Here is a 27,137-nt window from a genome sequence, read left to right as displayed (position 1 = left end):
CACTGCCAAAGAAACAGAGGCATCCATATTCCAGTGCTTTATAGTAGATGTGCGTGTTCTATAGAGCTTAATACGATGGGGAAAGGAAGTTGATAATAAGTGGAAAATCCTCCCAAGAAAAGCCGAGTCCGGTGTCATCACAGTGCTGGCTGGTACCCCTCGCTTATGGGCCATTTTACTGGGAGTTAACAAGTTGGCTCTGAATGTCTTGCTTTAGGCAGAGACTTTGCAGGCAAATTCCCAATCCAGAGACAAATTCTCTGCAGCAAATTTGGAGGGAAAAAATTCTGTAGGCTTGGTAGTCCCAAGAGACTTAGTTCCTCACCCCCACCCGCCTTTGCCCTTGGGCGCTTTCAGACCCCTAAATATTTTCTTTAATTATGTTTAGTGAACTCCTTTTCTCTGCTTGTTTGTTTCCATGGTGTGGGATTTGTAGTTGATAGATGGAGGTCTCTTTGTGTTGGTCTGTGTTGCGTTAACTGAACTGGCTTCCCAATAATAAATTGACTTTTATTTATAGTTATTGACCAAGAGATACTAAGTCAGAAATACTTCATAGATGGACATATTCAATATTGGCCCATGGGATGCTGTTTTATTTTGTTATGTTTACATTTTTAAAAGAACTAAATACAGCAAAAGATTTCAGGGGGACAGTAGAGTTGTTAATGTGTATCTCGGCTCAGAGAGAGGAGCCAAAATAAATACTGGATTCAACCACGTGGAATTGCCAATTTTGGAGGACCAAAACTGTTGCCTGATTGCCCACTTCATGAAGTTCAGTCTTATGTGAATTCACTGTGATTGCCTGGGGCCTTAGGGTGTTTGTTACCATGTCATGTGTGTGTAGCACATTTAACTTATTGTTGGCTGTTTCAACTAAACACTTTCTATACGCAAAATTTACCAATGGTCCTTGCTTCTTCTCTCCCTGGGTCACTCATTGGTCAGGTGGGATTCCAAGCTGATGACATTTACGTTGGGACAAAGCTCTTTAGGCTGCAAGAAAATCAAAGAAGGGGGTTATAATCATGTATTTTGTATTTAATGAGTAGATGGATTGCTAATGAACTGGCAAGGTAGACATTAAAAGGAGCCTCTGTTATTAAATAGAAAGACACTTTCAGTCATAGGCAGAGGTTCTAAGTCCACCTGTGTGCGCTAAGTGGTTAATTTATCAGAAGCAAAAATACAGGTGGAGTTTTTTCTTAAGTTAAAATTGTTTGGTATTGTGTTTCTAAGGACTGGCATAATTATTATTTTTTTTAAAGAAATTCTTTTTTTTTAAAGAATTGTTTTGTTCATTGTACATACCAACCACAGATCCCCCTCTCATCACTCCCCCCAGCCTCCCCCTCACCAACCTTCCTCCCATCCCCTCTTCCAAAAGGGTAAGGGCTCCCATGGAGAGTCAGCAAAGCCTGGTACATTCAGTTGAGGCAGGACCAAGCCCCTTCCCGCTGCATCAAGGCTGAGCAAGATGTCCCACCATAGGGAATGGGCTCCAGAAAGGAGACTGGCATAATTCTTGGTGTACAAGAATTGATTAATAAATATTTTCATGTGAACTGAAACGAACAAGAAAACATGAATAATCATTCATTAGTGATCAGCTAATTCAACTGTTTGTTTCACCATTTTTTATTATTTTTTTTAAATTGACCAACTTTTCAGTCTGTGTCAACGCGAAAGGCTTTGCACAGCACATTGTGGAAACATCAGGCAGGACCCTCACTACTTACATAACTCACCTAGCCACCAAGTCACATGTGCAAATACTTGTCACAAGCATTGTGTGCACACTTGTGTATACTGCCAAAAGCAGGATTTGCAGAAGGAAGTTGATTCATCCTGATCCTAACCCTAAAATTAGTAATGCATAAGTGCCAATTTATGCTGTATCGATTCAGCAGTGACCACAGACACCAGGAGCCCGGAAACACCCCTTTTCAATTTCACTCACCTTTCAACTTTTGGGTTTCCTGAGCTTTGGCTTCCTCAGTAAGTCAGGGCTGTTCACGTCTGGGTTATACAGCTCTGGGGATTAAACAACGATAGGGTTTAAGATCTGGACTATGCCTCGGCTATGATGTAGATGGCAGGGCTTGCTGGTACCTGAGACACACACTTTTCGAGAATTGCATTGGTTTTACAGGCAGGGAAATTTCTGTGCCGTGTTGTTTTTAAATGAAATCTGTTGAGGGGCCAGCAAGATGGCTCAGTGGCTCAGGGCACCTGTTGCCAAAGCCTGATGATCTGAGATTAGTCTCCGGGATCCACAAAGTAGAAGGAAAGAACTGACTCCTACAACTTGTCCTCGGACCCCCACATGCTGTATCTAATAATTAAAAAAAGAAATCCATCAAAACCACTTGTGAAACATTCAGGCAATGAGTGTGTCACTTCAAGCTAAGCAGAGAAGGTTGGGGAAAAACTCCAGCACAATAACAAAACCTAGTTCTTATTGCCTTCATGATGTGTTTCTTCTACTTATGCTAGAGCCAATAGCTCTGATTATTTGGAATATTCCTAAATATATTCTGTATCTGAACAGCTATTTGACCTTAAGTTTTCTAACTTCTGATTTTAACAAGATCATTATCCATACTGTCGCTCCTGGGGTTTGGGGGTGATGCAGCAGAGAACTCAGGGTAAAGGTTTAGAAGCCAAGGCAGTCCTGTGTGCATCATCTCTGTGTTATACTCAGGGTTTGGTTGCAGCTTGCAGTTGCTGATTTGGTTGGCTGCACTCCTACCAAGGGTGCCCAAGACAAGCCGTGCCTGTCTCACCTCTATGGAGTCACTGGCAGAGAGCTTCTGGGGGCTTTAAGAGGCACCAAGAGACTCTGTTTGTTTGTTTGTTTGTTCCCTTATATTCCTTTACCCAGGGTTTCCAAACAAGATTCTGGGGAACACTAGAGTGTTATCTTATTAAGGAGTCCATTAGCACTCACTCATGCTAATCTTTTCACATTTGCATAAGCATCCTAATGGCTTAAAGAAGAATCCCTAGGCCAGAGATTCTGGAGGTTTCTCCTTGCAAAGCCTTTTACCCAGTTCACTGCTTTTTACCCACTGTAACTGTGGACAGGTTCCAGGGCCATTTCATAAAGCAGCTGTGTTAGGTTTTCACTGAAACATCGCTCAAGGGCTGGCCTCCAACCATGGCCATCCTTCTGCCTAAGCCACCCGAAGACTGGGATTGCAAGTGTAACTCACCATGGTTAGTGAATTAGGACATTTTTAATTTCTTTCCTACTCTATTTAAAAGAAAAACAACAAAACATCAAAGCCATTGAACAAGTACTTTAAAGAATACTACAGGATGCTTCCTTCCATCTGTTGGTAACACCAAGCCATTGAACAACTACTTTAAAGAATACTACAGGATGCTTCCTTCCATCTGTTGGTTGATACAAATACAGCATATTGACAAGTAAAGCAGATTCATTGTTTTTCATGTGGAAAATTGAAATTTAAATGTACTTGTATTACATTTCTATGGATTTTATTCTTTTAAAAGTTTACGTTTATCTTTATGTACATGGGTGTACACGTGAGGACAGTGTGCTGGCGTTCATCATTCATTCCTCTCCTTCCCCCATGTGGACTCCGAGGACTGAACTCAAGTTGGCAGGCATGGTGACAGGCACCTTTACCCACTGAGCCTTTTTGCCAGTCCTGTAAATGTGGTCGTAGAGTTGTGGGATTTTATCATTTCATCTACCTTCCAGTTCAAAGGTTTGAGTGTGAACTCTTTGGTGTTAAGAGACAGGATCTCTTGCCGCACAGGCTGGCTTCACTATATAGCTGAGCATGACCTTCAGCTTCTGCATTCCCTGTTCCCACCTCCAAGAGCTTGGATTATGGCTGGGCACTACCACCACGCCCAGCTCAGCATATGAACTTTTAAGCCTCATTTGGAGAAACTGAATAGTAGTATATTCCTGTGTGTGTCATGGGGCATATGAGTCCATTTGATAGTGAGTTATTTTAAAATAAAAGGATTAATTTTCAAAATTGATATGCCATGATAGAGTTATGTAAACAAAAGAAAGAGGTTCTTTGGGGAGACAGAAGACATTGATTAGAATGTCCTAATTTAAAAAAAAAATGTAGAATAAGAAGATTTATCTGTTAACCCCAATTATACAAATATTTTCTGAAATTTGCAATATTAATTTAACAAAAATCTTAATAATATTGGACTTCTAAATTTTACTCCTAGAATTTTGAGATAAAAGTTTTCTTAAGATAAGAATAAGGTATAGGACTGGAGAAATAAATGGCTCAGAAGTTAAGAACACTGGCTGTTCTTCTAGAGGACTCAGGTTCTATTCCCAGCACCCACATGGTAACTAACAATGGTCTGTAATTCCAGTTCCAGGGCATTCAAAGCCCTTTTCTGCCTTTGCAGGCACCAGGCATGCATGTGGTACACAGAGATACATGCAGGCAAAACACTCATACATAAAATAAAAATAAGTAAGTCTTAAAAGAAAAAAATTAGGTCATGGAATCTTCTATTTATTGAAGCCTCCCAGCCAATAAAAAAATATATTATTCAGTATATTCTTCTTGAATATAGCTTTTAAACAGCAGATTCAATCAGTGTTTCTTCAACAAAATGTAATGGTCAATGAATGTAAAACTATTGGGAAAAATTCATTTGGTCACATACATTTAAAATGTAGTTAAAAATCAATAAAATGATAGCCTTTCTATTAGGGATTATAGAAAAACAGACTTCAGCAATCAAATTGAGTACGACTGCAGGTGATAGCAACATCAAATTCAAGCACAGATTATATAGCATCATCATCTTATACGCATACAGACACATCAAAGCAGAGATGACATGGCATCCATGAGCTTAGGCTTCTTACAAATCATTAGAATCTTGACATGCATGAGAACCCTTAGAGACTCTGATTCAGTACCCATGACCGGTTCTGACCATCTTCCACTGTGCCATGTATACTGAAGGATCCCACAGACCTGAACTGTGTGTCTGTCAGGGCATGCGTGTAGATGATGAGAGGCATTAGTTCATTCAGTCTTTGTCACCAAGCCTGATGAGGGTTTCATTGTTAGTTTCTCGTTTTTGATCTTTAGAGGTAAAAAGCCTGGATTTTATTGGTAAAGCTGTCAGAGACTGAAAAACACAAGAATATCTTTAGTATTTGGCAAAATTGAAAAGAAAAGATGGCAACCCTACGGGCAGGATTTAATTATCAGAAATGTCTTGTTTGTTTTTTATCGTATTTAAAAAATGAAGCTAGTTGCCAACACATGCAATTAGGAGACATCGGGAAACACTCAGTAGTTTTCAGAAAAGTCAAAAGAAAAGTCCGGGAAAACACCTGGCTGTGCCTTAGATAGACTTTCTCTTCCCCTAGCTCCTCCTCCACAGTGGCTCCTGCCCTGTTAGCCATGGCCAGCACTGATGCATGCAACCCTTCCTTAGGTTTACTAGGGAAACGATACTGTCACATTTCTAAGATGTAACCAATCACAGCTCCTGTCAATAAGAATTTATATGGACCTGGAGATTCTTTTTTTGTTTTTTTTTTCCTCTGTGTAGCCCTGGCTGACCTGGAACTCACTGTGTAGACCAGTCTGACCTTGAACTCAGAGATCCACCTGCCTCTGCCATGGGAGTGCTGGGATTAAAGGCATGTGCCACCACACATGGCTGCAGATCTGGGGATTCTTAAAGATAGGCATTATTATGTGTAAACTTAAAGCAATATGGACTGATTATTTTGACTCATCACACAAACTCCTATAGGTTTTATTGATCTCGTATATTTACATTTAATTTACATACATTTTCATGCTTAATTATAACTAGATCTGTCATGTAGCTTTATCACAGAACAGTAAACTCATTAAGTGTAACAAGTCTTTGAAAAGGAAAAATACTAAAAGTTTGGACAGTTAGCTCTGTGAGGGTAATTCTTTGTGTTTTTAGTAGGAAAAATGAGGATAAAAGTTTGTCTATTAAGTACTTGGAAACAATTTAAAAATTGAATTCATCATGATCTTGACTGAATTAAAAACCGGCACAAACAATCCAGTGAGTCCGATGCTTACCTGTGACCCAGTGTTTGTGTCTGTGAAGTGTGTCTTTACTCTGGAGGCAGTTCATGCTCTTTACATCTTCCTTCAATAAAGAAACCACGATAGTAATTCCTGTCTGTGGAAACCCTCTTGGGTTACCTTATCTGAAGGCTCAGAGCCATTTGCTTGGTTTGGATTTAAGGCTGTGTGCTTTAAAGTTTAAATAATACAATGATTGGAAAGTGAATACCTTTAGAGAAGATTAAAACAACTTGTTTACCTTGAACTTTATGCAGGAAAGGTAACATGTAAACTAAATGAAATTATATTCAAAGATTAAGTTAGAAATGAAAGAAGTTTGAAGTAAACTTTTGACTTATTTAGGAGTTCATAGGAAAGTTGAACAAGTTTGGTTCTTTAGAAAAAGAAGAAACAATGCTGTATGTATGTAAATATGATCCTAAGATAGGCTGTCACCCTACTTCCTCCAAGAAGCTCTGGAAATTCGCAAAGCTTTTAGACATGGCCAAATACCATGTTTTTGTTTTTTGTTTTTGTTTTGGTGGGGGTGGGAATCTGTCTTAGAACTTGTCATGTAGATCAGGGTGGCCTTGAGCTTACAGTGATCTTCTGCTCCATTACACCCAGCTTTAAAAGACTTTTGCATAATTATACCTAATATTCGAAATCATAAGTAAGGTTTACTTACTAAGGCTGTATGGGAATTTGCTTTCAAACACATTTCACCTACAAACACTTAAAACCATCAATGACCGATTTGTTTCAGTCTCGGGTGTTTTCTTCAAACAAAACCTTGTTTTAGGCGATAAAGTACAGTAGTGCTGGGAACTGAACTCAGGTCTGCTGGAAGAGCACCAATGCTCTTAACTAAAGAGCAATCTCTCCAGCCTCACAGAGCTTAGGCAAGGCAGTGATCCCCACCCATTGCCTGACGACTGATCCTGTCCCTTGACTTGGGCATCTGTGAAGCACTCTCTACCTTTACTCCTTCAAGCTTATTCTTTAAATCTTTAGTGATTTTCAATAACTAGGTAGATAACCTGGAGCAGGAAAGAATTGTATTTAATGACCAGTCAAGGTGATGGAATTAATCTTGAGTTTATTAAAATATGTATTTCTAGAAGAAGATAGCAAATGAGGAGATAATGGGTATGGGGTAGGCATGCTCACAGATGTTTCCATCATGGTGGTAGCACCAGCTCTCAGACCCTATTTACCAGTCACATGGTAAGTAAGCACTCTGTCAGCGAGCTGTGTTCCTGGTGCATTCCCAACATAGACTGAGAAGGTAGTAGCTTGGCAGGAGACATTGCCCTCGCCATTTTCCTGATAGCTATGAACTGTGCTGTTAGCCGTGACCTGTAGAAGGTTAGAGCAATGGGTGTTTTGTTACTAAGGTTGATGGAGGGCGATCACAGGATGTAGAAATGTCTGGGGCTTCAGAATTGGATTGGCTGGTGTTTTCCTGTCTTGGCTCGTCTAGGAAATGCTTACTTTTTACAAATTTATCAAGCCGAAGTGGTGAAGATCCTCACTTTCATATCTTTTATGAAAAAAATCTATTAGTATAATGGTTAAGTTAAACCTTTTAAATGAGAATTCTTATTCTTTCTCTGGGGGTTTTTGGACTTCCATTAAAAATATTAGTATCATTAGTGTATTATATATTAGCAACAAATTATAACATGAAAATAATGGTGAGTTTTTGTTTTTATCTCTCAACAGTGGAAAGAGTGGAGCGAGAAAACCTTTCAGACTATTGTGTTCTGGGCCAGCGTCCAATGCATTTACCAAATATGAACCAGCTGGCATCCCTGGGGAAAACCAACGAACAGTCTCCTCATAGCCAAATCCACCACAGTACTCCAATCCGAAACCAAGTGCCCGCATTACAGCCCATCATGAGCCCTGGGCTTCTCTCACCCCAGCTCAGTCCGCAGCTGGTCAGGCAGCAAATAGCCATGGCCCACCTGATAAACCAACAGATAGCCGTGAGCCGGCTCCTGGCTCACCAGCACCCTCAAGCCATCAACCAGCAGTTCTTGAACCATCCACCCATCCCCAGAGCAGTCAAGCCAGAGCCAACTAACTCCTCTGTGGAAGTCTCTCCTGATATCTACCAGCAAGTTAGAGATGAGCTGAAGAGGGCCAGCGTGTCACAAGCTGTCTTTGCAAGAGTGGCATTCAACCGCACACAGGTACAGTGAACACCATTCTCACTGGGGATCAAGGGTCAGAGTAGGGAAGGAATGTGGCATGTCTTCATAATAATATCTTCAGAATGTTTTATGGAGATGAGGAGATGGCTCAGGAGATGCTTGCTGTCCAAGCATGAGGCCCTGAGTCCAGATCCCCAGCACCCATGTGAAAGCTGGACACTGGGCACACATCTTTAAGCCTAGCATGGGCAAGGTGGCAAGGGGAATCTGGAGCTCTCCAGCCAGCAAGTGTACTCAATCTGTGAGCTCCAGGGTGAGCAAAGAGACCCTGTCTCAAAAAAAAAAAAAAAAAAAAAAGAGTGGAAATGCATAAGGAAGACCACAATGTCAACCTCTGGTCTCCACGGGCATGTGCACCCCTATACATACATCATACACACATGGCACACATACTATACAGAACAAATATGAATTTCAGAGCACACATAATTTAATAATATTCTTCTGTCATGATATAATGTCACCACTCATCTCTACATGATCTTAATGAATTAATTTCAATAATGTAACCAATATCAGAGATGCTACCATCCAGCTCAGCTGCCGGCATCTTCCCGCTGAATGGCCAGGCGTCTGTGTGTTCCCCGTCCTTATCCTTACCGGCTGTGTTTCCCTGGACAGACCCTTGATGGTGAATTTTGGGATCATCTCCACCACCATTTAAAAAAATATTTGAGACTAGTTGTAAAACTATTTATGCATGCTCAAATAGCCTGTTTTTAAATCTTTTTTTGAACATTATGGAAGTATTTCTATAAATGTTTCAAAATGTACAAGTCAGATTTGAAATAGTAACATATAGATTACTTGTATTTTTAATGTTTCAGAAGAATTACATGCGCCTATAATTTTGAGTGATAGAGGTGAACCGTTCCTTCACACATATGTTGTCCTACTGAGGGAGCTCATTTGAAAGATTTTTTTCCCATTTGTGCTTCTTAACTGAGTGCATCAGAATGGAGTGATGTTAAAGTAAGGATTTCAGAGCTCATCCCAGAGCTTCTGATTTAGGAAGTGTAGGATAGGACCTAGAGAATTTGATTTCTTACAAGGTCTGAGGTGGTGCAGATGTTACAGGCTCAAGGTGGAGGGGTATATTCTGCAAACCTCTAATGGGTAAAGAGGCTTAGCCTGGGGAACTAATGGCCTCGGCGGTGAACGAAGTGTAGCCAGGAGTGTGCTGGATAACACAGGAGAACATAAGCAACGGGACCCGGGAAGCTGGGATTGAGGGACATTTAGGACAGTATGGGCAAGGTGAGTCATCAGGAACCCAGCAGGCTGGAGCTCAGTGGCCTTACTGCATGTGAGGTAGGGAAACAGGAAGGTGGAAATTCCTAGGTCCTGGGTGGAAACTTGAAAAACTTGAATTTTAGGTTCCTGGGGGAAGTAGGCCTTGAAGGTTAATAAAATTTAATGAAGATCAAGGAATGTATTTAAGCTAATGGAATTTATAAGGAAAATATTGAGTCAAAAACTGTGGGGATGGTTGGTAGTTGATAATAAAACTGAAGACGCTGGTAGGAGATCATAGGTCAAAAAAGATCCTTAAGAACTTACTGAAAGTTTTGAACTTTCAGCACTGGAAAAGCCAAAGGTCTCATGCGGGAATGTGCTGTGACTCAATAAGGAAACTTTGATCTTTGGAAGGGTTTGGTTTTTCTCTGTTATAGCAAGCGGGTAGGACTGCCTGTTAGGAGTCCTTCTCAGAGAGACCAGCTGAAATGTGGGCAAGTTCTGAATGAGACTGGGCAGTAGAGAGGGTGTAGCATCAAGAAGCATCATGGGAGTAAAGTTGTGGCTGGTGTGTTAGCGGATACAGGCTGGTGTGTTAGCGCATACAGGGTGAAGCAGTAACAGTGTATGAGGGCTTGAGCCTGATGACCTGAAGTGAAGGTAGAGTTAGGAGAAACGTCAAGGGAGACACTGCAGCAGTGGCCGAGAAAGGCCACAGCTATTGTTTGGGATCTAGTTGTCTTCACTTTGAAACACTAGGAGATTTCTTATGAAGACTGGCAGTGAACATTGAAAGTACAAGTTTGGCACTAAAAACGATGGGTAGGGATGGACTAAGAGATTGGAAAAGTGTTTCAAAGCCCAGGATTTAAACTAGAGGAGGGAAAGGTAGCATGATGGGATGGTTTGATAAGAGACCATCAGTTTCAGGTCCCCGAAGTGGTGCTGTTTGGGGAGGTTGTGGAATCTTAGGAGGTGGAGTCTTGCTGGAGGAAATACATCACTGTGGATGGACTTTGAGGGTTCATTGCTTCCTGTTTTCTTTCTCTGCTTGTCTGTGTGTCCATGAAAATATAAATCTTCCTGCCCCTGCCAAGTCCCACACCTTTCTTGCTATTACGAGCTTACAAGCCAATTACGCCCCCTTAATTTGCATTTGACATGAGATTTGTCACAGAAGTGGAAAAGTAACTAATACAGGTATTGACCACTCCCACCTCCAGAGCCAGGAAATGCCAGGAGAGTGAGTCTGTGGCCATGGAGTAACAGGGAGATGATAGCAAGAGTGAAGGGACTCTAGAACAGGAGTTCTCAACCCGTGGGCCGCGACCCCAGGGGGGGTCCCATATCGGATATCCTGCATATCAGATATTTACTTTATGATTCATAACAGCAGCAAAATTACACTTGTGAAGTAGCAATGAAATACTTTTATGGTCGGGGGTCCCCACAACATCAGGAACTGTGTTAAAGGGCTACCGCAGTAGGAAGATTGAGAACCACTGCACCAGAAGTCTCATACCTGGGTGGAAAGCCGAGATATATGGAGAAGGAGAGTCCTGAGGTTATGCCACAAGATTTGGCATGGTGTCAGTTGGTTGGGAGACGTCCTTATCAAATTTCTGAGAGGAGGTTCATTACGTTGGTGAGGACAGGAGCATCTCGGCAGGGCTGAGGATGACTAAGTGCTCAGGATGCAGACAGGCAGAGCGCTTTTTCAATGGAGTGTTAGAAAGGCAGCCAGAAGCTGAGGACCCGCTTGACTTTGATAGGAGTCCACTCAAGATGGGAGGCGCTTTGCAGCTCAGATCACATGAAACAGTAATGGAGTCATTGATTGAGGTTGGGCAACTGCTGGCTGTGAGCAAACAAGAGGCCCTGGGGCCAATGGGTTTTGGTATTTATGTGTTTTTATGGAGAAGAGCAGGACAGGTGGAATTTTGGACTCCCTCAGCTCGTAGCTACCTTATACATTCTTTTAATGGTAGAGCCTATCCCCATCACTTGAGAAATACATTTGGGAAGCCCACATATATTTCTTCCATCTTCTTGGAACTTAAAAGACTCAGGTGGCATTTGTGTGTTCATGGTTACCTAGACTGGAGTTGTGTAATGCTCGGGTCCTTTGGAAACAATCTGTTGCCTACTACTGAAAATACAAAATACATGGAGTGAGGGACACGTCTCTCTTCTGCGGTTCCCTGTGTGATGTGTTCTTTAGTCTGTCATCTGTGAGCATGAATAGACATTTCATGCCTAGCCAACGTTCGGTTGTCTAGTTCTGTGCACAGCTCTTTTTGGCTAAGGATAAAATTGAAAGCATGGTTGTACTACTTCAGATTTTCGAAGTGGAATACAGTATACATTCTCCCCGAAGAGCACGAAGCATGCGAGAAGACTCACAATGAGTCCAGACCACAGAGAGTTTGGGTGACCGTGCTTGTTACATCAAGGCACTAGGCTCTCGGAACTCTGTCTTCTCCCGAGGAATCCTTTATGTCTCTTTTTCTGGATTAAAGATTTTTCTTTGGCATTGCCACCTTTGAAGTGCCAGGTTATAAAAAGGTCTAATTGAAGCACAGAACACATTTTATTATTTCCCTCCTGCTATTAAATTTGTAAGATGGCTACGCCCAGAAAGAAACATTCACTTTCAATCAACATGAGCTTGAGTTCATGGGCCAGCCTTGAGGATATCAAATGGAAACTACATAGGAATGTATGAGTATTTCCTTTTTAAATTCTGCTTTTAATTTGGGAAAGCTTTTCATCCCTCTGGGATCATAACCTGTTGTATATAAGCCCAGCCTAATCAAGGTAGATGGTATTGACAGAATGACATAGTTTGAACTTGAGCAGGAGGTCAGCAGGCAGATTGTTTTTGCTGTGTGTTCTGCAGTCGCTAACAGCACAAATGGGCAGCTGGTTTTGCCAGCTGTATTGTTAAATGGGAAATACAGTGTAGTATACCCCATGAAACTAGCCATGGATTTTCCAAATAGTGAGCCTTTTTGAGTGGAATCAGACATTTCTGGGTTATAGAGTAACTTGCCAGGTAAAATTCATATGTAAAAATGGTTAATGGCATATTAACCATTTTCTAGAACGAATGTTAACTTCTTGTCTGTACAGAACCAGAACCATTCATTTTTGTTAGGCATCTGGAGACATTATCATTAGTTGCTCTCTTGATGTATAGCATATTCTCATGTGCCTGGGTATTTTACAGAACTCATTGACATCTCCAGGACTCCTCTGTTATTAACGCTAATAAAAGTGGTGTGCCACATGACAGTTGATGTCCCTGCATTTCTGCTTGAAGATTTAACAAGAAGTTTGACTAATTTGTATATGTGTAGGTATGCAGACACTAAAATCATCTGCACACATTCATCAGTCCAGTAAGAATATAAACATGAGAGCCTTGTCTGCCTGCTATTAAGACTTTCAGATGAAAAACCTCATGCTTACAGTAAATGGTATTTGAAAACTGTATGTTATTGAAAGAGACTATTCATTACCTTAAATGGCTGATCTATTTACCATTTGATTATGTAAGATGACATGACTAGGGGCTGTATTTCCAAGAGTTTTTTTTTAAATTTTTCTTAAGGTTAATACATAGTGACAGGTTTTATCTTGGCATTTTCATGCATAAATGTTGTCATATTGCTATAGTTTGTGCTCATTGTTCCCCTCCCCACTGTCTTCCTGTGTCCCTTGCCCACTCCCACTCCTACCGGTTTTTAATACACTTTAATTTTGATACATAAGTCTTTCAGAGTCATTTATGCATCTGCCTGGTAACACCTTGTTTTGTGTAATACTCATGGCTTCTAGTTTTGGAAATAGATGACCTCTGCAGTCTTTTGGGTTTTTTTTTTCGCTGTTATTTGTAATTATTTTTGCATTTTTCTTCCTGTTCACCAACAAAACATGAGTCGTATAAGCTAAGAATATACAAGTTGAGTTCACGTTCTGTACAAGGGGCTTAGCATATTTATGTTAGTAGTGCCAGGATGGGAACTCTCCAGTATGGCCCAAGGCTGATATGGTCATGAACACAGCATGTGCAGTAGCGCTGTAGCTGGACAGGCCTTGTGGAAGAAATGGGTAGTCCGGCTTGCTATGCCGTGTTATAGCCAAAGGGACTCAGGGAGAACAGTGAGGTGATGACAATAGCTGTTTTCTTACCTGTCCACTTCCAGCACTTTCTCTTGTGGTCTCTGTGGGACCACAGAGGCAGGCAGATACCCTTGCATTGTTTGTGATTCCCCACACTCATGCTTGTTCTGATGTGGGGTCTTCATCAGAAGGACTGTCCTCAGGTTACTAGATGTTGGCAGGGATCTGGAAAAACTTAGCCACTGTGTGACAGGAACCACACAGCGACAGCCCATGGCTTCACTCCTTGTGGAGGAGATTTCCCTGACACTCCAGAGCTCTCTGTATCGGCCTGGGTTTTATTTTTCCCTCCATTGTCCCCTATAGCTCTCCCTTGGAAGCATTTTATTAATAAACCTTTTTCGTAGGAATCTTTATCTCGTGATTATAGATCCATGCCATTTCCATGTAGCTGACATTTGGTCATGCCATGTGAGTAGAAACTTGAGTAGAGCGTAGCGTCAGAATGATGCCCATTCATTCCACAGAGCACCTGCCATGTGCTGTATGAGGCTAGTATGGCTGTGTCTGCCGCTTGGTTTGAAAACATTATCATCATAGTTACTTTAAACCTGACGCCCGGTAGCTCTTCCGTTCACTGAATGGAAAATAGATTTGTTGAGACTGACTTAGGGATATTGAATCGGGGGCAGGGTGATTGAGATTGAGGCTCGGAATGAGAGAATATGAATATGAGTAGGAGTAAGTTTCAGGAGAGAAATGGGATTTGAGGCTTTAAGAGTTCTACCACTGTTAACTGGAGTGAAAAGCAGCCTCACTAGTCTGAGCTGTGGCACACTGGTAAAATGTTTCAAACAGTCTTGCTCCTTGGCCCTACACCTCTGCAGCGCTCTCTCCCAGGCACAGGTGGTGCCTGTTGAATAGTGATTTCTGTCAGGTTTTGCTTTTTGTTCACATGTTTTCTTCTGTGTCTGTATCCTGAGTTCATCATAAGTTGGCACCTTTCTCTCGTTAGGTCTGTAGACACGAAGTAAACCACTTGGTTATTTGCTGCATTTGTGGTTTACACATTTCAGTGTGATTGTGAATCCTAATTTTAAGCATTCTGTTTTCTTTGTTAAAGTATAGACTTGAAAACATTGATCAGAGGCATATATAGGATGAAAGCCTCAGGGCAATGTTTAAGACTTAATATTTCTGGTGTCCACTGACCTATAATAAGTAATGTTTCATAAAATATGTAGAGTGACTTTTACTTAATAGATAAACTATTCTCTAATTTATTTAAAAAATCCAATGACCTACATATTCATATGTTCAGAAGTCCCCATTTCCTAACCCTGCTTCTCCTCCGAGACCTTCCATCTGAGCAAATCTGTTAAATGAAGTAGAGGAAGCTTTGATCCAAACTAGGGTAAATCCAGTGGAACGAATGTGCTGCCACACGTGAATGGGAGCACGGGAATGCCAGAAAAGGGAGATTGGGGGTGACCCTCATATCCCTTCTCCTTTTCCCTTTGCATTGGCAGCAGAGTGCAGGGGCACCCCAACATGGGGAGTCAGCAAGAAGATGTTTGCACCTCTTGGGAGCAAGACTTTTCTCAGGCTTGTTGTTCATGTAGCCTTGTCCATTTTCTTTTCCTCTAGCAGAGGGGGTGAGTAAGACTTGCTGAGCTGACCCTTGGGAACATATTTTTGGTAGAAGAATAGACGTGTGTAATGGGAGTGTGCTCCTTTAGAACAGTAGGTTTCTGATTCAGTATCCTGCTACTTCAGTTTGGTGAAAACTCACGGACGTTTATCAGAGGTCTCCCTGGAGAAGCAGTGTATGTGCCCCGGTCTTATCTGATAGAGAACAGGACCCCCAAAATCCTGTGGGGACTCATTTGATTGACCTGTTCTCATTTTTTAAAATGAGAATTTGCAGAAAAAAAATCTGCAGTTTACTCATCAAAGCCTCATCGTTTGAAGAAACTTAAGAGCAGGGTCATAAATACAATTTATGAAGTCACTCAGCAACTGGGGAATGTTTTCAGCAGATTGGAAAATTAGATTGAATGATGTATCAGAAAATTTGGCAGGAAGGCCAGCTGTTGAAAATGCAAACGCCATTGTATGAAATGGCGTGGATTTTGATTTAAGCTTTGTCTACACAGTGTTTGGAATATATGCATGCCCCAAAACTGTTAGAGTTAAATTTTCTAAGAACTTGCTAAACATTAGGATTTGAGGCAGCATAGTCAGAGTGAGATATGTGGCAACTAGAAGAAAATCGTAGCTACAAATTCTCAGGAGTCTAAGTATGAGTCACTTTTGGAAGAGACAAAAATTGTCTTTTAATTTCATTGTTTGATTTATGCATGTTGTTATCCAGAGATGGGCATAATTTAATTATGCATTGCAGTTTATATTTGTATGAAACTTTACCTCCAAGATATTCATAGTTGTCGTCAGCTGGAATAGTGTCAGTCATGATTATTTCTCAATATCTAGTTGGGATCTAGGCTCTTTGCAAGTCAAGGACCACAGTGTAAATTTAGGGCCTTGACTCCATGGTCCAGTGAGCTGGTTATAAAATAACAAGGACACATGTGAGCAAAAGGAAGTCCACTCCTGAAAGGTGGGCTGTCGATGTAAAATGCTGCAGATCGGGCATGAGCATGTTATTGAGTTTTGAAGTAAATAATATGCCCTCTTTTGATTTCAGAACATTAAATTAATAAAGTGGGGAGAGATGGCCTTGCTTACTTCATAAAATAGTCTTTCATTTCAAAATCACTGGCTTGAGTTCTCAGATTGAAAGATTGTAATAATATTAATATCTCCCCAGATAGCAGTGTCTCGGAGTTATTGGATGGTATGTTGTGTGTGTGTGTGTGGTGGGGAGGTTCTCTAGATAGAATCTTACTTTAGCACCTCCCATACATATAAAGAATATTGTCAATTAGCACCTTTTAAGCCTCCTCAGCCAAAAAGCATGAGTTGGTTAAGTCAAGGATGAAAGTATCCAGGCTTAGCTTGCTCTGTCTGTGCCTTCGGTAAAGGGGAGGTTGATTGGGCAAATAGAAAACTGCACAATTCAACCTCCCTCCCTGATCCACCTGAAATAGAAAATGCAGGTAGCAGAAGATGAAAAGATTTTTTTTTTCTCCTTCCTATGAAACAGAGAATCAGAGTAAGCCAACATCATGGTGACTGTCTTGTCTGTTCCTCCTACCCCTGACCAATGGCCTAACAAGTTAGTCACTAGATTCATCATAGAAAATTCAAATTTTCTATGACTAGGAAATAGAAGATTCCATTTTGGTGATAATTTTGAAAGTCATTTTTCAGCATTGTCTACCAAGGACTAGTCCACTCATTTCACACAGAGAAGGCATCTTCATCTTCAATATCTGTATCTGCCACTCTCGGAGATGTCTTAGTAAAAACCTAGGTTTCTGGGGTAAGCATCCATTGTTGTATTCTCTAACTAATCTTTAAAGTCATAGGTTGGATTTTCCAGTTTTGTAAAAAATTTCACTAAGGAAACGGGAACACATTTCAACCTTGTTCAGTTAATAAGCATTAAAACAGTATATTCAAGGAGTGTTCTTTCCATGGCTATTGATTAGAATGAGGACCAGTTGGCTGGGGGTTAAGTGCATGTTTGTTCAAATAAAGTGCATGCACTTTTAGAGCTCAGAAATGCTGCAGCATAAATATAACTATATCCATTTGAAATCAGTTGGGAATTTCCAAGCAATTTCGATCTCTACAACTTTTGTGCCAAAATGATCACTATAGACTATGGCATCTGCTTCTGAACTTCTCTTAACATCTACCATGCCCATCTGGAGCACCTTGCAAATCATGGCTGGTAGACACACGCTTGTGCACATATCATGCCTGTCTTCAGCTCTATGTATTGCTAAAGCAAAATCTTCATGAAAAAGAAAAAGACCCTATAAAATCAAATTCATACTGTAATTGAACCACTTTGGTATTTTCTAATTGATGGATTTCCAGTTTATTATAAAAGTTGGTTTTGATTTATGAAATTAGCTTTATGATCCACTAATAACTATGACCCAAGATTAAATAACAACAGCACTTTAGGCTTATTTTAAATCCTTTCAGTGTTACATATGAAAAGAAAGTGACTTTACTTTTCTAAAGTATATCTTGGTAGTTGCTGCTTTTGAGACAGGGTCCCCTATAGCTCAGGCTGTCCATGAACATGTTAGGAATCTATCCACGGTCTTGAACTCTTAATCCTCCTGTTTCTACCTCCCAAGTTCTAGAATCACAGGCTTATGCTCTCTTGCCCAACAATAATTACTATCTTAACTTCAGCTTATCTGAAAAACTCATATAGTCATTCCACTTTATATGACTATTACCCTTCTTTATATTTCCTTCTATCCCAAATAATTTAATTATCCCACTTCTTAAAAGTTATTATTTATATTTTGCCTTATATATGAGAAAATATAGCTGACATATTTTGAATACATTTCAGCATGTTCTACTCATGTTCACATTTAACAGATATTTATTATATATTTAGAAGCTATTCTAGGCATCACAATGACTTGTGGCCTTTATTGAGCTCTTGGTCCTCAGAAAGGGGCAGACCTCCCGTGGGAGTCAGCAACACATGGCACATCAAGTTGAGGCAGGACCAACTCCTCCTCCCCACATCAAGGCTGAGCAAGGCATCCTACCATGAGGAATAGGTTCCAAAAAGCCAGCTCATGCACCAGGAACAGATCCTGGTCCCACTGCTAGGGTCTCCACAAATAGACCAAGCCACACAACTGTATCCCACATGCAAAGGACCTAGGTCAGTCCTATGCAGTGTCCCTAGCTGTCAGTCTAGAGTCTGTGAGCTCCCACAATCTCTGGTCAGCCATCTGTGTGGGTTTCCACACCATGATCTTGAACAACACCCCTCCCCCCACACCTCCCAGCTCCTACAATCACATTTTAAAACCAGTAATTCTACTGTGGTGTGTAAGTGCCATAGTCTCAGATGAACGAGGCAAGAATGGGTACTTTTGACCCTGGAGGTAATAGGAATTAAATCATAAATCTTACAGCAGGAAAGAACACAGTACTATGATGTCACAAGACACTTTGTGCTACTATAATGCTTTACTCATATTTAAAAGCATCTGACATATTTGAAATAGAAATAATCAGTAAATGTACTTTTTGTTTTGTGTTTGGAAAGTACCAATCTTGCTAATGTTGTGATAAAATAGCCAAACTAGTAAATGTGGAGAGCAGATTATCAACAGCTGTTTCATAGAACATTCATGGAAATGAGGGATAACCAGGGCCCAGAACTTTATTAATGAGCTAGTCATGGGGCCTGGAATTTGCAGTGCATGTGAAAGCCCTGTCTGTGCCCAGAACTGAGTGCATCACTGACCAAGTGTTTCCAAAGAGAACCTGTTCAGTCCTCTATTTGGTGCTAATGTGTTTAGAACATTTTGGCTTTCAATGTGCATGCACAGCCCTGCTGTAGTGCGTATCACTTCCTAAAGACAAGATGGAGCAACGGGTAAGGAAGAGTAACATGGGACTGTTCATAAAATATGTCTGCTGCTGCTAGATTCTGTGGGTTAAAAATGGCAGACATGACAAGAACTGGGCTTCGGATGTCCCTCTGTTGGGCATGGCTACCTGTGGCTTGGACAGGGCTGTTGGACTTAGAGAACACAGGCTCTTTGGCTTTAAGAATGCTCTGCTGTACCCATTTATCTTGTGATGCATGTGTAATATGTTCTGATGTGGCAGGTACCATGGTCAAGTTTTGTTGCATGCACCGGGCAGAAGGTTTCTCATGACACAAGTATTTCATTTATAAGTTTCAGCCTTACGGTGTATGATGTAGTTGTTCCAAAGTGGGATTTACATGTCGCAAAAAATCTCAGTTTCAGTGATTGTTCTCAGCAAGTTGAATCAAATTATTCTGAATGCTTCACGAGTTAGACTTTAAATATGTGGCCTGCTAGGGCCTGCTGTAGACTCCTCACCCAAGACAAGACTCCCTCCCAGAACTAGAATGGATAAGTGTTTTTTTTAAAGGTCTGGATTTTCCATATCACCAGCTCATCATCACACACAAAATATAATCAACCCCCAATGACTATATGATGAGAGAGAGATAGTTTTTTATTAAGTATGATGGGAGAGAGATAGTTTTTATACTGGCCAGTATGAAAGATGGTGAGTGATATAAATGTGAGACCAAATTAGTCCTGTGCACCTCAGTCCAAAGGAAGCTGTATATGTGCATATACCTAGCCTTCTAGTGCTTTGAATGATATACTTCCATCCTGTAACTGTTAACTTTTGTAAATGCATTTTTTTATTTGCAGAGTACATTAATTCCCTTTAGGTGTTCAATTCTATCCAACCCATCCTACAAAATACGACATTCATAGGCTGTCTTTCTCAATAAAGAAATATTGTAATAAAAGAGAGATTTTATTAAACTAATGCAATAACGACATTTTCTTTGAGGATTTAGCACATCATTTTTAATAATAAAAATCAAATTGCCATTGTTGTGCCCAGTATACATTTTATTCAAATCAGACTAAGTACTCTGGCTTCATGGCTCAGCAGAGCTCTGGGAGTTGGGGGTAGGGTGAATATTTTTAGCATTACACAAATGAATTTCAACAGCCGGAATCATAGTACAGTGGTAGGTTATGGGAAACCAGTTATATGGGAGATATGCCTGGGGAGCGTCTGGAAGGAAAGGAAAGGAGATGAGGGAAGCCACTTCCTAAGGTAGGTCAGCTCTTAGATGGTGGATGCTAGGAGGATCCACTTACCCGGCACTACCTTCAAGGGTCTCTCTAACTCCAAGGGAACCTCTGATGTGTTTGAGTTTGCCATGTGGGATGAGACTAGGAATTAGACTTTACCTGACTTCTTAAGAGGGCAGTGATGGTAATCGGTTGTATAATAACAGCAACCACGATAACAGTAATATTCTCTTATTACCCGAGACATCAGAACTGTAGGAAAATGAAGGCTGGTCACAGGGAGAGCGGAATATAAGCAATACATAGAGGACCTTCCCTTGCTCTCTACATTCAAGGGGAGTGGTCATAAGCACGTCATACTCCAGGGCAAGTGGGAGAGTGACCCGAGGCCCTGGCAAAGCCTCCTCTCCTCTCTCTCTCTGTCATGTTAATCCTGGAAAATGGAAGTGAGCCCACAGATTTTCTAAATCTTACTATGGGTTATGGCATCTTTGGTTTCAAACACTATGCCGTTATAAACACATATTTTCAGGCTCACTGTGGTATGCTCTTGAGTCATACATTTTCAAAAGAGATGTCACTCAGTTTCCGAAAAGGTTTGTCATTCAATACGTTGCATAATTTACTCACCTATCTCAGTCTGCCTTTAGTCTGTTCATGACTAAAGCATGCTGTGAGGAGATAGGGCTTATGTTTTCTGATGATGCCAGTCTATGGGTTCCTAAAAAGTTTGCACTGTGTGATTTCCCATGGAGCACAGCTCAGCAGTGCATGTGAAGGGCTGATGTGACCTTCTCATATCTACTCTTACCAGATCAGAGCCCAGAGCTTTCAGACTCTTTGCTGAATATGGTCAGTGAGTTGCTGTTTGGACTGAGTGACCTCTATCTGTTGGAATAATATGGGAACACGGCAAGTTGCCTTTTTTGTCTCCCATTTCCACAGCCACAAGCAGCCATGTATGTAATTTACAGAAATGGAAATGGCCTCCAGCTAGTTAGATTCTTAGAGAAACACCAGGCTTTGGCCTCTCCACTCTCCCCCTACACACCTGGTGTATATCACTTTAAAAAATAAATTATGCCTCATTAAATTACAATTAAGTGGAATCATGATCATTTGTTTTTCTGGAAGGAAGATGTTTTGCATATTGAAAGCCTAATTTGTTGCAGGTGACAAAAAGGCTGAGCAGATTATCTAATATCGCTTCATTTGGGGGCGATGTCTGTTGCTTGGTTGTGTGTCTGCACCGGTACTTCCAGATCTTATTAATGTGCACGGTCGTCTTCACCTCAGAGTGTCTTATACCACTGTATCAGTTCTTGTACTCTCCCCCGACTTAAGAAGGTGAACGTCCCTCGGTTGTCTGGAGAAAGCATGGTCTCGTCTCTTTCAGGTGTTTTTTCCAGCCCTTCCCCTTCCTGGCTGTACCATTACCTTTCCTTGCAGGTGCTACTCATATTGAAAGGTTCAGCTAGATCCTGTTTCAGCCCCTCCACAGAAACCTGCCCCCTCCAGCCCTGCAGCGGGCAATACTTCTCCTCATTTTGAACCAAGATGATGCGAGCTTTGTTTTGTATTTATGACGTTTGTCCTTTTTCCCATTTCCCCCCTTTTCCCTTTCTTCTCCACTCTTCTCCTCTCCCCTCCCCTCCTCTCCTCTCCTCTCCTCTCCTCTCCTCTCCTCTCCTCTCCTCTCCTCTCCTCTCCTCTCCTCTCCTCTCCCCTCCTCTCCCCTCCCCTCCTCTCCCCTCCTCTCCCCTCCTCTCCTCTCCTCTCCTCTCCTCTCCTCTCCTCTCCTCTCCTCTCCTCTCCTCTCCCCTTCTCCCTTCCCCTCCTCTCCCTCCCCTATCTCTCTTTCTGCCTACCTTTCTTCCGTGTTCCTATTTAGGACAGGCTCTCCCTGCATGACCCAGGGACATCCCTGACCTCATGATCCTCCTGCCTCTGCTGGGATTGGTCGTGTGAGTATGAGCACCACACTCAGCCCATGCCTTTTACAGCATGCTCCTGTAAAATCTTCCTCCCCCGCTGCAGAAAATTCTTTGAAAGCCCATTCTTTCTCTTTTTGGTCTTTGAGCTTTTCCCCAAGTCATTACTGAGAAAGGAATTAATGGAGCTGCTGTTCTTTGGGCGAGGTATACTGAGTTTGGGAGTTCCCTGGACAGATGAGGGGAGATATCTGGCTTAGGGTTCTATAGATTTTTGTCCTGTGACCAATATAGTCTAACTCCAGAAAGGTACCAAGCGCTTGAAAGCCCCATGTATGGACTTTCTGTTTAGATCCAGCCATCTTGACCTGCCCTATGGGGGTCCAGGCAATCTGAAGCCTAGTCCATAGAGGTGTGTACTCTCTTACAGGATTGAAAGCCTACCTAAGATAGTCTGCCAGCTGTCCCTGAGAAAGTGACAAGGCTAGTGGAGAAGCTTGACAGTCAGTCCCGATAATGTTCACCACACCTGTCTGAGTATCAGCATGTACCCTGCACACTAACATAGGGGAAAACTGCATCAATGGTGAGATACTGAAACAGAAAGCTCAGTGGTAGAAGTACAGCTCATTCAAGGTATTCCTCAGAAATGCTGTTTTACAACAGACAGGGGAAGAACGTGAATTTCTTTTACTTGAAGAATTCCCTCAGTTTCTTCCTTCTATCTTTGAAGATAGCTTAGCCTATATTATCAGGGAAGCCAGACTGCATCATACAGTTGTTGTTTTGCACTTTGAATTCTTTTGATTTTAGTGAGTTCCTTCCAGACCTGTCTATTCTCTTGGTGCTAGGGGTGGTCTGAAAAGCTTGTAAACCACCCCGTTGATGGGTCAGGGAAAGACCCTGGGAGGCTCTCTTTAGAACCCAAGAACTAATGTGGAGGCCATTTGTACTCTGTGCCAACCTGTCCCTTGCAGGCAGCATGTTTCCTTGTCTTATGGAAAGTAGACTAACACCACTGAGGAAACTATGTCTCCATAGAGAAGCTTCTATTGCCCACAGTGAGGCAAATACTTAATGGCCACTTTACTCAATACGGGCAGAATGTTTTAATATGATTACTGATATGAAACTTTAATAAGCAATATCCTGGTTAATTTATTAATTCCCTTTCATGGCCTTTCTATTGATAGGGGTGCATCTTTCTTTTTTTTCCTTCCAGAGCCCAGGTGCCACACCACATTTTCTATATCTCAAGCTGCATAATGGCAATGTCCAAGTGACACCTCCTGCTTGGCTGGTTGATAATTAAAATGCCAGATGACATAGTAGCAAAGGCTTTAGAAATATTTATGTGAGATAAATTATTAATTTATGTTCCATTCAAGACAGATTCAATATGATAAACATTTATTCATCTTGATAATTAGTGGGTGGTGGGGTGGTTTTTGTGGCTGTGAGAGTTAGGCTGTAGATTTTAGTGTGTGTGTGTGTGTGTGTGTGTGTGTGTGTGTGTGTGTGTGTGTGAATTCAACTAACTGAATTCACATCACATGTATTCCTGCTGAATTTAGACCAAGCTTTTAAAATCTTAGTTTATAGTAGTTAAAGGTACATGAGTATCCAGAGTAAAACTGTCAGAACAAAAACCTCTAAAGTCTTATACCCTCCAGTTAGTCACTTTCTACTGAAAATGTCCTGAGTGAAAAGAAAACATGTTGGGACCACTGCCACGCTGAGGAGAGTTGAGGTAAAGGATTTGGAGCAGTGTTGTAACTTGCTGGTGGCCGTATAGGAAGGTGGCACTGGCCAAGCCTGTTCATTTGAGACTGTGTTATGCAAATAGGTAAATGCCACTGTCCACTTCAGATACAAATGCTGTATGTCTTTCACTTCCGAAGTAACACTGACCAACAGCCATCCTCATGGGTACTCTATGCATTGCCCTGAGAGATGGGAGAATTTTCCTAGAAGGCTATCTAGCACGGGACAGATGTAGAAGAAGGGGCCTATGCAAGAAACATATAAAAACACTCCATAATTTTAGTGACTTTTTGGGGGGGGGGTTGTTGGGGGACCTACAATTGTAATTTTTAGTTATGGTGCTTTAGAACAAGTTTTTGATATCACTATTTCATATGTAAAAAGTCTTTGCTGTAATACACTATGTGACTCATGGAAATAGTTTCATGGAGGAAGAAAATGTTAAACTTTGCCTTTGAGATATTATAATCATAATGAGTATCTCTATAATGACCCTAAAACTCTTTTATTACAATACTGAAGGTAGGTTGGAGAGAGAGAAAGGAGAAGAGGCAGGGAAGAAAACCAACTCAGTCTTTCTGTACGTGACTCATGGAAAAAAGCTCAGAAAATATCAATCTTAGTGTCATATCGACTTTGGAAATTGGAAGCAATTTAAAATTCACTTTCCCCATATTAATTTAGAGCTTTTTTAAAAAAGAAAATCTTTGAAGCAAATCCATTATGAATATATTCCAGGTTGCTCAGTTAAAATGGGAAGTAGGGCAACCCGAGGCACAACTGACTCAATTTCAGAAAGAGAATGGATTCACAGGATGCGTAATGCTTTCCTGGAAGACAAGCACTTCACTTGTCTTCTAGAAGCGTACCATGAGATCTGGATTTCCTTCTAACCATTGGAGCAGTAGGGTATTTTTACACACACCACCTACCTTGCTCTCTCCTTGAGCACATATGTGCATGCCCACACAACAAATCGCACACAGCCACACATAGACATTCACATTTCTTCTGGCTTCACTGAGTGGCATATTTTATCCCTCGTCACATTCTGGCCCCAGACACGCACTGTGTGCTTCCTGGCTGTGTTTGTCTGTATATTCCTTCCGAGTATTAGGACTCTTCTAATGAAAGGAAGGTGACCTCCAAGCACAGGGCTAGCATAGGTTCCTTGTAGTCTAGTTGTTTTATATGATTTAAAAAGCGTATCAGGTTTATTTGTGTGTGTGTGTGTGTGTGTGTGTGTGTGTGTGCGTGTGTGTGCATGTGTGTACACATGAGTGCGTGTACCACCGTGCACATGTGAGGGTCAGAGGATAACTTGCAGGAGTCAGTGCTCTCCTCCTATCATGTAAGCCCCAGGAACCGAACTGAGATCATCAGGCAAGCACTTGACCCACGGAGCCGTCCTGCCAGCCCTCATGTGATACTTTGAATGATGATTGTGCTTCCTTGAAATGTTGTAACGGTGTGATGTGCATTCCTATATGTGACATTTGCTGCACTAAAGTGCCCACTGCACCCTGCAGATTTCTGACCAGCCAGAGAATAGTTCTTCCCCTCAAGTCCACCGCTGTTGCATATGTGAGCTGTGTCTCTTACATTTCTCTCAGTTCCCCTCAGTGCAAACATCTTTGGTGACAGCCGTACTTTACCACAGTTCATGGAAGTGACTTTTCAGGACTCGAGGTCACCCCATCTGTTCAAAGCCGCAGGATTAATGTCTTAACTCTTCCTGGGGGAACAGTCTGAAACCCTGATCTCACAGTGCCACGCAAAAGGATGTCAGCCGAGAATATGAAATGATGCCTCTGTGTGGTAATCCGACAAGTGTAGGGGATAGGAATGGATCTGCCTCTGCCCTGACGTCTCTCCAGCTTGTCTCGCACTGTCCTCTTAGGCCGTCCTGCTTTACTAGAATACTGGCCAAAGTTTTGTCGGCTCTGTGTCTTTAGAGTACACAGAAACCGTGCACTCAAAGCTCCCTAGTTTGGTTGAGTTGCATATTGGAGTTAAAGCCTTGGAACCTATCGGGGCATCAGAGCCTATCCACACTGTAGTTAGAGCATGTTCAGGTCCCTGACTAATGACCACATTTTCATCACTTTAATTGTAAGACTAGAGCTTCCCTGTGAGGCTATCTCACAAGAGTCTGGGGTGCCTTGTGGTACCTATGCAAACATAACTGTAATTGTGTGTGAAGGTTGGAAGTTATCAGAGTTGACAGATTACAACCGTTTGTTTTCTAGTCCTTTTTTTTTTTGTCATAGGAAACATCTATATTGAAATCAGTGGCCGGTCATACAGAAATTCAGCCAAACTTTTATTTTTTTAAATCGATGTAAATCTCCCATGCTGTTTAAATGTCGGAACTAAATTTACCAAACTTGGCAGATTTGTAAAGCTAAGCAGGACTGCCAAGAGTTCCCAGTTTCAAGCAGAGAGAGTTCTTACAGCTCCTGAAATACTTGCAGGAGGCACCTGGTGGTAATTGCGGTTCCACATTTCCTCCCGAGCGCCTACCTTGCTCGCTGGCATTACCACACATAGGATTATTACAGCGATGATGAGGCTGCAGAATAGACATCCTAAAATAAGGCACAGCCCCGGAAGGGGAGCACATTCCCACAGATTCCTTCTGAGCCTTAAGGAATTAGGCATGTTCCTGGTATCCTCTCAAGCTGGTTATGCCAAACACATCGAGGGGCGGTGGGGCGGGAGATGGGAATCACACACATAAGTCTGCAGATGTGACGTTGCCTATTTTCTCCGCTTTACCAGGGACTGTTGTCAGAGATCCTGCGTAAGGAAGAGGACCCCAGGACTGCTTCTCAGTCTCTTCTAGTAAACCTGAGGGCCATGCAGAACTTCCTCAATCTGCCTGAAGTGGAGCGTGACCGCATTTACCAGGATGAGCGAGAGCGGAGCATGAATCCCAATGTGAGCATGGTCTCCTCTGCCTCTAGCAGTCCCAGCTCCTCCCGAACCCCACAGGTGAGCCATCCACTCCATGCA

General features: G+C 41.7%; 1 protein-coding gene across 6 annotated transcripts in view; it reads left to right on the top strand.

Moving 5' to 3' along the window:
• The window catches only part of Satb2 (SATB homeobox 2), a 179,041-nt gene that overhangs the window by 97,623 nt on the left and 54,281 nt on the right, over positions 1-27,137 (top strand). For all 6 annotated transcript variants that reach the window (XM_052749484.1, XM_052749486.1, XM_052749481.1 and 3 more), the window contains 2 exons: positions 7,809-8,281; positions 26,904-27,116. In XM_052749484.1, the coding sequence (XP_052605444.1) occupies positions 7,809-8,281; positions 26,904-27,116 (686 nt within the window). The remainder of the gene's footprint in view (positions 1-7,808; positions 8,282-26,903; positions 27,117-27,137) is intronic.

Source organism: Peromyscus californicus, unplaced genomic scaffold, assembly GCF_007827085.1.
Source record: "Peromyscus californicus insignis strain IS unplaced genomic scaffold, ASM782708v3 Scaffold_21__1_contigs__length_65335640, whole genome shotgun sequence".
Lineage (NCBI taxonomy): Eukaryota > Metazoa > Chordata > Mammalia > Rodentia > Cricetidae > Peromyscus > Peromyscus californicus.
The sequence above is the reverse complement of the archived record's forward strand: the minus strand, read 5'-3'. Positions and strand labels throughout refer to the sequence as shown.